Consider the following 11,175-nt stretch of genomic DNA (forward strand, 5'->3'; position numbering starts at 1 on the left):
TGAATAAAAATAAAATTTGGAATACTCGCAAAAATACAGTAAGAAAAATTTGAAATAGTTTAACCTGTAGATCATTAATCAAGCTTGACAGTACAATACTTTTGTACAAGGTAGCAATTTTGTACAGGTAACTATGATTCAGTGATTTGCTTGTGTGCCTTATTTACGCAATTTCTCCGGTCCGATGGAGTACAGCAATTTGGATGAAAAGCACGCAATGCGTGTTCAATTAACGAAGCTGATCGAAGACTGGAATGCCAGCCGGCTTGACTTGTTCGCTCTTTGTGAACCGAATGAAGTAAGCATTGCATTTGTTGTTTTTGTTCGTAAATTAAAATTAGCTTTGAATTGCGCAAGGATGTTTGTGTGTGTGAAATTTTGTTTAAATTTATGGTGATCTTTTTTTGCTCATATTGATATTTTACGGAAGATTTCACACGTAAAATGCAGTTTGCATGACTGCTTGAGTTATAGGCAGTTTCAGAATTGTTGGAAAATGATAAATGCAGTGTGTTATTTTTGTGCGAGTTGAAAATTTTGTTTGTTATTTATAAGTAGAAGAATTAGAAGCTAATGTTGTTTATGTTTGAGTTTGCTTGAATGTTGAGAATTTTGCTGATTCAGCGTCGGTCGCTTTGTGTAATTTTCTACACGCGCTCGTGAGTGTTTTCTTTAAGAGCACTTGACCGCGCCTACTCGACTTGCTTTGTAACGCATACCAATCAATTTATTTCTTTTCTGATGGTGATTCAGGTTTTATATGTATATTTATTTTTTTTCTTCGTTTAATTGTTTGCAATTTTTAAGTCAACTTAGAAAACACTTGGGTAGGTGTAAAGAAACAAGATTAAGAAATAAAATTTTCAATTTTGTCGATGATTCACTGAAGAATAGCTACTTTTCATGCTGACCATCTGTTTGCTTAACATTTGACGGACGTACGTTTGTGAAAATTGCTCGTGCAAAGCAGAAGATGAATAAGAAAAGTTCAGCTTTTCTTGATGCAACTTTTGTTATCAGAAGCAAAGTGCACTGCTAACATCAGTTGCATTTATTTGAATCAGCTTGCTGTCAACCAGTGTTTGCCTACAGGCAAGCTGCTTTTGATGAAATATTTTCTTTTTGCAAACAGACAGCGTAATTTGACTGTATCATCCGACAATTTTGCCAATAATTTTGATTTTCTTTTCACTATTATTATTATTATTATTATTATTATTATTATTAGTAGTAGTAGTAGTAGTAGTAGTAGTAGTAGTTAATGCTTTGAAAATAATCAAAAAATTAAAACTGTCTGCTTGAATTTTTTCACTTATAAAATTATGATCAAATGCGTCGATGAAAATTTTGTAAATTTCGCTACAGAAAGGATGGAGAAAAATTTGTGTCGCTTGTATTGCACTTCTTTGCACTGTTACAATCCAAATGTGACCTTCAAACATGTCTGCTATGACCTTCTTAGTATCATGATGGGCATTGAAGTGAAAAACATTGTCTGCATTGTAAAAAAATAAAATAACAGAATTCATTTGAAGAAAAAAGTTTCATGAAATCAGTTTATGAAAAATGAAAATTCAGTTTTACTGACCAACAATTTGATAATGCAATTATGATTATTTCACTAATCAATGGCAATGCATTTTTTCAATTCACTATTATAAATACGTACATGTGCGTGTGTGTGCATGTAATAATTAACGTGTCGTGTTGTTAACCGAAAAGAAAATTTTCTGCGAACTACTTTTTGTCTGACATTTTTGTGTATAGAGGCAATTATTTAACAATTAAATTTCTAATGAAGATTTTTTTCCAGACTTCTCCAAAAGGATTCTCCATCATTTTGCATAATCTAGTTGTAATTTTTTTGAACCTTCCTTAATAAAAGTCTGAACTAGAAGAGCCATTTTTAAAATTGTTCATAATTTTTTTTAATTTTACAACAGGCTATTTGTTCTGACGATGCATTTTTATAAATTATTATTATAAGAATTGTAATTTTTTCTACACTTGCAGCTGATTGCATTTTGGATTTCAATTTTGATTTGCGCTTTCGATCTGAATTACATTTTTGATTTTGACATTATCTTATTTTACTATTATAATTATGAATGTTTGTTGAAACTTTGTCTAAGCTTACTGTTGTTATGATGTGGATAAGTGGACAATGTTCAACTTTGCAATTGAACAATGAACATCGAAGTATTGATTCGCTTATATATATATATATATATATATATATATATATATATATATATATATATATATATCATCGGTGCAGTGATTTGAATATATTCTGTACGTTGGTTTGTTTCAGGAATTGGAATTTCATGGTGTGATGAGATTCTATTTTCAAGATTCGGGCCAAAAAATGGCCACGAAATGCATCCGAGTTTCCAGTACGGCCACCACCAGGGCAGTTATAGAGGCTTTGATTGAAAAATTCCACGCCGATCTGCGGCTTCTGTCCACGCCGAGCTATTCACTTTGGGAAGTGCACGAGAACGGTGAAAAGCGGAAATTGCTTGCCGACGAAAAGCCGCTTCTTGTTCAACTGAATTGGCACAAGGATGATCGTGAGGGTCGGTTTTTGTTGCAGATGGACAAAGCTGACCAACAGCCCAACATGCTTCCAGTGGAGGCGATTGAAAATGGTACCACCAGCATGAGGAGAAAATTGTCGAAACGTGAATCGAAAAAGTTGGAAAAGCAGCAAAAAATGAACCAAATTCGAGAAGCTGAAGATGTGACAAAATTACTGTACTCGGCTGTGCCGAATACAAATTTTACCCGGACAATTTCGAATCCAGAAATTGTGATGAAAAAGCGTCGAGAAAGGAAGCTTGAACAAAAATTGAAAGATCTCGGCGAAGGTATGCCAATAATGCTGAGCTTGTTTGTTTGTTTATTTGTTTGTTTGTTGTGTGATCCAGGTGGAAGTTTGAAAATTTATGGTGAAGACTTGAGCGAAACAAAACCTTACGTAACGTTGTTGCTGTCGTTGCGTGATCGTGCTGACAAAGTTGTCAGAGAGACGTTGGAAAAGTACGGATTGGACAGGCATTGTTCGGATGAATTTTGCCTGGTTCAGCTTTGTACCAATGAGCAGGGGGACATTTTTGAGCGTATCCTTGACAAAGATGACTGTCCGTTGTTGATCCTTGCCCAAGAAGGAAATGAAAGTAAGCATTTGAAAGCAGTTGTTAATTATTCTGCTTATACATTTTTCTCGTTGGTGGGATACTCGTTGAAGAGTTTGCTAGGCTCTTTTGAAATTCAAAGACCAAGGATTATAATATGCAAGTTTGTTCTTTTGAAAATTATACTCTTTTATCGTTCTCTTTCCATTGATTCTCCTTCTCCAATGACGGTTTCATTTCTCCAATTTTTCTTTCAAATTGTTCTTTTTATTTTTATTTATTGAAGTTCAATTGCGCATGACATGACTGCAATTCAGCTTTTCTTCAACTTAAGATGAACTAATAGCATTCATTATTTATCAATGGGATCATTTTCAGCCGTTGCCCACGGCTGCATTGTTCTGTTCTTCTTCAAACTGTTCAAAGTTAACGTAATTTATTTTTCCAATTCCAGTCATATATTTATTTGCATATATTTACTTTTCACTAGTAATTCTATTAAATAAGCAAGAAAAGAAAATAGCCCATGGGATGTACGGGCCAATGAATATGTTGTTGGTGGTGATTGTTTTTTATTATTAAAAAATTTTTTTTCCATACATTAGGCAATTGTGTGACGTTTCACGTGCGAAGAAAGCCGTCGACTTTGTCCCGTTCAACTGTTGGCTTCACTGGTGCAGCCGGTCGAATTGCCGACGGTCCACGTCCACCAGCACAGCCGGAGCAGCACAACAACAAGCTGGATACGTTGCCTTACTTGCTTGAAATCAATCCAGGTAAAACGACCACCATCGACGACCAAAAAGCTAATATTTGCACAAATGCTTTATGAAGGCATATGGTTTTTATTATTTTATTTCTTTCTTTTTTGTGTCAGACGGAAGTGAACCAGCTGGGGCTAGTCGGATATTTGTCATCAGGCCCAACGTTACTGAAGTTGGCTCGGACCGCACTTTCACCAAGCCAGGCGTCCAAGCACTATGCGTAAATAAAAGAGAAATTCTCTTCTATTTAAAAATGTTCATTCATCATCATGTGTGAAGAATTTTTTTTTGTTTTTTGCTGCTTTTCAGCTTTACGGACCGCATGTGCATCCCAGGCACTGTGTCATTGCTTTCATGGATGGTTTGACCACGCTGACGCCGTGCGATGCGACGGCCGAAATTACTGTCGACGATGTATCCATAACTGAAACGACCATTTTAAAGCAAAACAATTTGATACGAATCGGTGGAATTCATCTTTTTCGATTTTATGAAACTGGTGGTGAAGTATGTGCAATGCTATGCTATTCATATTATATTTCATGTTTGTGCTTGTTTATTTTTTAGAATATGAATAGCGTTCATGCAGAAGCTTTCATGAAACCGAACAACAACAACAACAGTATTAATGATAATAATGCTTCTTACGGTTCTGTAATTGGATCTGGTCGGTAAGTTTTGTTTATTAATTCTTTTTTTTGATCTGCATATGTTCAATTTGGTTTTCGAAAATCTAGTGAAAACAAGAAGTTATAAATAATTCAATTGAAGACTCTTCTTTTTATCTTTTACTTTCGCCATTTCAAACTGCCATTTCCTCTGTGATTTACGTCATCTGTGCCAAAGTAATTGTCTTCATCATTTAATTTATTGATTAATAATTTCTCTTTGACTATTCCCTTGAGATAAGATTAGTTAGTCAGTGGTGATTTAGCTGAAAAATTGAAATATTGCTGCCCATTTTTGCGTAAATTTTTAGCTAAAATTGAAAATTACGACGTGTTTCATCTTTCAAATAACTTCTATGATTAAATTGAAATTAATAATGTGAATTTTTGTAGAAATAAATTTTATTCTCATTTCACAAAAGCAGATCCACTGCGGTGTTTAATTATGACGCCAAAAATTATTCGCTGTGCATTATTTAAAGCTGCCAACGGTAAGGTTGTCATCCACAGTGGTGATGACCTTTTGACCTCTGGCAGTAAGCCAACTGGAGAGGACTGTAATTTTTAATGCTTCACCAAGGCCTTTTTTTTCCACTCCTCTTCTATTGTTACTGGCATTTGTCCTCCGGGTGAGATAGTCTGAACATATAGATGATGGCATTTTATTTATGCTGTGGCATCTCAAATTGCCGACTTTTCCATTGTTACCATTCAGTAATGATTATTGTTCAGTCGTTCGATTTCACCTGCTGTTTCTCAACTGATCAAGCATTTCAATTGGCCATTGTGCATTTTTTTTTCAAATCATTGCTTTGAAAGTGGTCGTTGAAAAGGATAATGTCCACGACCAAATATTGTACAGAAACGAAATGTTTTTCTTTTCTTTTTTAATGATTGTCAAGTACAATTTTTTTGAACTGTAAATTATCATAACGAATTTCGTACTAAAATGACGTAACAGATCCTATCAAGTTATTATTAGATTCAACTGTGAATTGATAATGGTGAAATCATATTTTTATTATAAATATACTGTTGTCGTGCGTGGTAGTTGTTCAGCAGAGTGCCGAGGAGGGGTTGGAGGAGGAGGAGGAGGAGTAAAATAATTTGTAAAAGTGGGCTGGTGCATTAAAAACGAATTCGCTTCACAAACTGCCGCTTTGTATGCGCATTGTAAATTGAGCTGAGAGAAGGGAAAATTACTGTTTACCTTGAAATTCTCTACTCGGGTTGCAATTTTTCAGCTGTTCAGCATTGCGCATACTGCTTCAACAGGAGGATTTTTGCTTTGCTGTTGTTTTTTGTTTTGTTTTTATTGATTTGGCAAATTGTAATAGTACTGTGTGTGTGTGTGTGCGGGTGATGAGATGAAACTGAGAACACTTTTTAGCGCTGCTGATTCCAACATTAACGGCATGGAACGAATTTTACATGCCGCCGGTGGCATGTCGCCAAGAGCACAAGAACTGGCGACCAACGCGAAATTTCTCGCCCGTACTTCTTCCAACTTGGAAGATGTGATTCCAGCTTTGTTTGAATTTTCCAACAACAGTATGTTGGTTTGTTTTCTCGATCGTTGTTATTGCTCCTTATTATTTTTTCTGATTGTATTTTTGCTGTTGAATTTTCAGTTGAAGATGATTTACTCAAAGCGATCATTGGCGAGCTGATTCCGTCGAACGTTTCATTCAAGCTCACGCCAGCTTACATGCTGTACATGTGCTGTCGGTACCGAATTGTGAGACATTTGGATGTTGGTCGATCGTGGAACGCTTGTTCTTCATCGTTGAACTGCTTTTTAACCAAAACTTCCAGAATGATCAGCGAAACTGTGCAGGTATGAAAAATGAGATGTGTGATATTTTTTGAATAAAGAATAAAATTTGACAAAAAAAACAACAATTTCCAGGCTCATTGCCAAGATGCTGGTGCGTTGGCATTTTGGATGTCGAACTTGGCTGAAGCGTTGAATTTTTTGAAATTGGACGTCGATTTAGCAGCTTGTTCATCTCCAGAACCGCAAGGATCAATGGCGGATTTGATTCAAAAAGCATTCGATCATTTGACCGTGTGTTTGAAACAAGATCTGCACACTGCGATGCCACCAATTTTGGATCCACAAGCGTTAGATCAAGCAGCCACTGGTAAAATATTGTCATTGTTGTTGATATCATTGTTTTAATGATGATTTTTTTTAATCTTCAGAGCCATGTTTACATGTGCTGAACTGTGTGATGAATTTGTTGCGAGTGAATCGTGTCAACGCCGCTTTAACAATACAATTATTTTCACAACTCTTCCACTATATTAACATGTATTTGTTCAACTGGTTGATCAGTTCCGAAGGTAGTGTATATTGCTGTCGTCGTTGGGGTATCAAATTGCGAAGCCGTCTGTCCTATGTACTTGCCTGGGCTGAAAAGCAAGGCTTGGAATTAGCAGCCGAATGTCGTCTAGTTCGAATATTGGAGGTCTTTGTTTTATTCTATTTTTATTATTTCGTCAAGATCAATGAGTGAATGATTCACTTTTGCAGGCTTCGCAACTTTTGCAATTGGATTTCAAACGTGGCTTTACGAAATTGAACAGCTTGCAAACGGCATCTCTTCTCGAACGCTACATACCCGAAGCTGATGAACCTCCGTTGGACCGTGAAACGGTTACGGCCCTGATTCAGGTAGTTGGTTAATTTCAAATTTATTACTTGCCTGGTTTCGGTCAACTTGGCGGCTATCAAAACTGACAAGCAACCAAGCTGTTCAAATAAATAGATGGAAATATAAGTTGACTAGGAGTGGAAAATTGCCCTCCCAGTGGAACATGATTGATTTTCTGACGTTGAGGATGCTGACGACTTCTTCTTCTTCTTCTTCTTATTGCTTCTTTCTTCTGTCGTCATCTGACGACGACGGTTCCTTTCTTCTTGTGAAATTTTAGCGTGGAAAAAGAGAGAATCACTATTATTTTTTATTTTGTTGTTTTTGTTTATTCGTTATTGGTTTAAACTATTTTATTGTGAATTTCAATTTTAAGTTTGCCGAACGTGAGGTTGATCGATGCCAAAGCTACGAGCATGTACCATTGCAGCTGGAAGAGGAAATTGACTTGCTCTTGCCATTTCTGATACCAGACGACGGTTATTCTCCTGAAATGGTGCGTGGCATTCCGGCAGGTTTGCAAGACTTTGCCAACAGTCTTGCTCAACGAGGTACGTGCTTGGGTCAAATTTGCACTTTCACTTTCTATTTCATTATTCATTTTTTCATATTCAAATTGATAACAGTAATGAAATGTTAATAAAAATAAGGAAACTTTTCATTTTACGTAATATATATTCTGTAATGTATTTTATTTTGTATACTTTGTTCAATCTTTCATATATGTAATTGTAATTGAAATGTCACAATTTTTATTTTATTTTATTTTTTTTGAATAAATGTCAATATTCATTTATTGATAAACAATATTTTATTTGTATTTCATTTGTAATTGTTTGAAATGTATTGGGTATGAAAAATGTTGACTGATTGTTGATCTTCTTTGTTGAATTTTTTTTCTTGCAATTGAATTCATTTCCTCAGTGGAAGTTGTGAATGCTTATCCAAATTATATATTATTATTTTGTTTGATTTTTTTAGGCTTTGGACAGTTGCTAATTCAGCCTACTTCATCCGGATCATGGGCTGTTCACTTCAGCGGAGACAGTTTATTCGACATTCCAGTAAGTAGATATGCACTCATTTTTATTCATTAACTTCGTACAATTTGCATAATAGTTACTTTTTATTTGCATACATTGTTGAAGGATAATTTAATTAAATTGTAAATTTGCATATTTGAGTAATGAAGGAGAATGTACATTTCTAACCCAAAAGGAGAAACATTTTCGAAAGAATAAAGCGAATAATAATGATAATAATATATCAGTTGGCAAGAGAATTAATTGTTGATCAGCTTTCATCTGTTATTTGCTACTGAGTTGGATGGATGACGGAGAGTGAGATAATTTTTGCTTAATCTGCACTGAAATGTATAATTTCGTTTCATCGTTTCAATTGGAATGTTTTATCAAATGGGTGATGTTCTTACTTTTATTTTATCAAGGGAAATGTGCATTTTTGCTCCCCCTTGTTGTCGATTTACCGAAACATTTTAAAAATTTTTAAATGAGAAAGTGATAAGAAAATTGCATTAACATGTTTATTGTCTTGATATTAGTTAGCATATTTAAAATTGCAAATTAATTGACAAATGTTCCATTAGACATTGACAATTAGTCTCAGCTAATGTGGAACATTTTCCATCCGAAAGCATTGCCTCGAACAGAAAAGCACAAAGTGCAAATTTCCACTATTTGCTTGATATGTTCAGTTCAAGCGTGAGATACTTGTTGGAAAGGATTATTATTATCATTTTCTGATTGTACAGTAGCACCGTTTAACAATTTAAGCCAGTTTGAATTGCACAACAAATTAGCTAATTCATATTATTCTTTTTCTTTCATCAATTGCACTGCACCAACTGAAATTATCAATACGTGACCAATGAGAGAGATAGAGAGAGGAGAGGGCGCGCGTGTGTGTATGGAAATTTTGCAATAATTGTAATAATTATGCAATGAATATTTTCATTGCGAAAAGATGATTTTATAGTGACAGAGGGCTTTCATGGAAATTTTATTATTGATTGTTCGATTCACTTATTTATACGAGCAACAGAGAAGAAAAAAGTAAAAAAAGAAGAAATCAATATGATTATTCCTATTGTGGCAGCTGTTGAATGAATGGGAAATTTAAAAGGTTTTTTTTTAAATAAATGATCCAAGATGGGTGAAATGGATATTTTTGAAAGAAAACAAAAAAGTAATTAAAATTGAAAGCAAATTTATAAATAATTTACAGAGAATGAATGAACAGACTAGCTTTTAGCAAGCCGGTCGGTTGTTGCCGGTTGCCAGTTGTGAGAGGATCTTTGACGTTATTTATTGTTAGCCGTGTGTGTGTGTGTGCATTGCTGCAATGTTTGCAAAAATGCTTGTCGCGCGATTGGTGGGAAGTTTTATTTTCCACAATTGCCAGCTTTTGGCAGACGGCATTCTGTTGACGTTGTTGTTGGCTTTGCAGTGGATAAAATGTGGGCTTTTGATGGTGATTCGTATCCTGACTGACCGATCGTGTGACGACGTTCCGGCAGCGACGCTTTTGCTCTTTAGCTGAGCAACTTTGCCAAAGCTTGTCGGCACTCAGTTTTATCGATCCATTGGCCAGTGCTGCGGCGTTGCGCGAAAACCAGAACCAATAATATATATAAAGTGCACACTAGCGCTGTTTCACTGTGCATGCGTGTGCCTGTGTGCGTGGATGTGTATGTTTATGTGTATAAGTTTGGTGTATTTGATGAGTGCCGTGAGTATTGAAGATTTTCTGCTTCACTTAATTGAACGCTCAAAGAAATCCGCCTCCAAGTCGGCTAAATTTGACCCAGGTTTTCTCTTCAGGCTGAGTTGAGTAAATTTCACCAACATCTCCATCATCTGAACTATATAAAATCTACTATATTATATTGTTGCCTTCATTATTATTTCAACTTTGAAGATTATTGTTTTTTCTTTGCTTTCACTTTCATTTATTTCTTCACTACTGTTGCTTCTGCCAATCTCAGCAGTATCATAAAATGCACAACAATAATCTGACGTCGATGATGATGAACAATAGCGGCGACCTAGCAGCGCACAACAGGAAAGCTTTTACCGGCACTAGGTTGATTGAAAAAATGGGTGCCATACCAACACCTCTGCTTTTGCTGCAAAAACGGCAGGTGAGCACCGTCTTCATAGCATACACGCATCTGCTGCATTGTGTTTTTTGATTCTTTAATTTTATTCGAAACTTTTAGATTTTGTAAAATAATATTAATTTCAACAAAATTAATGAATTGCATATTCACCAATTCTATATTAATCCTTCTTGCATTGTGTTGTTGGTGCTTTCATCAATATAAATTGAAATAATCTTATTATTTGAAGTTATTTTTACCGCAATAGGTGATTGTAATAGTTGTTTCACTTTTCAGTTATTACTTTTATAAATTTAATTCATCATCATCATCATTATTATTATTATTATTATTATTATTATTACTCATGTGATGGTTTTGTATTTCAAAGGTAGAGAAATCTTCTTTTCAAAAGTATTCTCTTCTATACTTTTCATTATTGCTCCAATGCTGAGAATGGTCAAATTGAATTGATTTGGATCTGAATTATATATTTTATTGTTTCTTATATTCAAATTAAGTTATATTAATGAATGAATGTGTTTATTGATTATTTTTTTAAAAATATTGGTTAAATTCTTCTCTACGGGCATCTTTGTTTGTTTCGACGAACTTTCACTATTTAGAATCTCGACGTTTTTGCTAAATTACTGGTGACGTTTTCTGCTTTTGAACATCGAATTCAATTTGCAAATTTTTCTTGTTGAAAAGAAATGAAATGAAATACAGTCAGTCTTTTTCGCCGTTTGAAAAAGCAATAGGAGGAAGGACATGCTGTTAACACATCCTCTCCCTCCCTCCCTCCCTCCCTCCCTCCCTCCCTCCCTCCCT

General features: G+C 35.0%; 2 protein-coding genes across 2 annotated transcripts; one reads left to right on the forward strand and one right to left on the reverse strand.

The window, feature by feature from the left end:
• The first annotated feature begins 184 nt into the window (after positions 1-184).
• Positions 185-8,547, forward strand: Tsp_09428 (putative Ras association domain protein). Its single transcript, XM_003371181.1, has 14 exons — positions 185-298; positions 2,315-2,870; positions 2,931-3,179; positions 4,015-4,172; positions 4,211-4,408; positions 4,469-4,572; positions 4,963-5,060; positions 6,201-6,406; positions 6,479-6,713; positions 6,775-7,040; positions 7,106-7,246; positions 7,603-7,777; positions 8,208-8,290; positions 8,497-8,547. Exons 1-14 carry the CDS (start codon positions 185-187, stop codon positions 8,545-8,547), a joined length of 2,634 nt encoding a protein of 877 aa, XP_003371229.1.
• Positions 8,548-9,997: 1,450 nt separating this feature from the next.
• Tsp_09427 (hypothetical protein) lies at positions 9,998-10,425 on the reverse strand. Its single transcript, XM_003371182.1, has 3 exons — positions 10,320-10,425; positions 10,157-10,290; positions 9,998-10,102 (listed from the first exon to the last, which is right to left on the reverse strand). The coding sequence occupies exons 1-3, from the start codon at positions 10,423-10,425 to the stop codon at positions 9,998-10,000; spliced, it is 345 nt and encodes a 114-aa protein (XP_003371230.1).
• Between the last annotated feature and the right edge of the window lie 750 nt (positions 10,426-11,175).

This window comes from Trichinella spiralis (genome assembly GCF_000181795.1).
Source record: "Trichinella spiralis strain ISS 195 chromosome Unknown Scfld9, whole genome shotgun sequence".
In the NCBI taxonomy this organism is placed as follows: domain Eukaryota; kingdom Metazoa; phylum Nematoda; class Enoplea; order Trichinellida; family Trichinellidae; genus Trichinella; species Trichinella spiralis.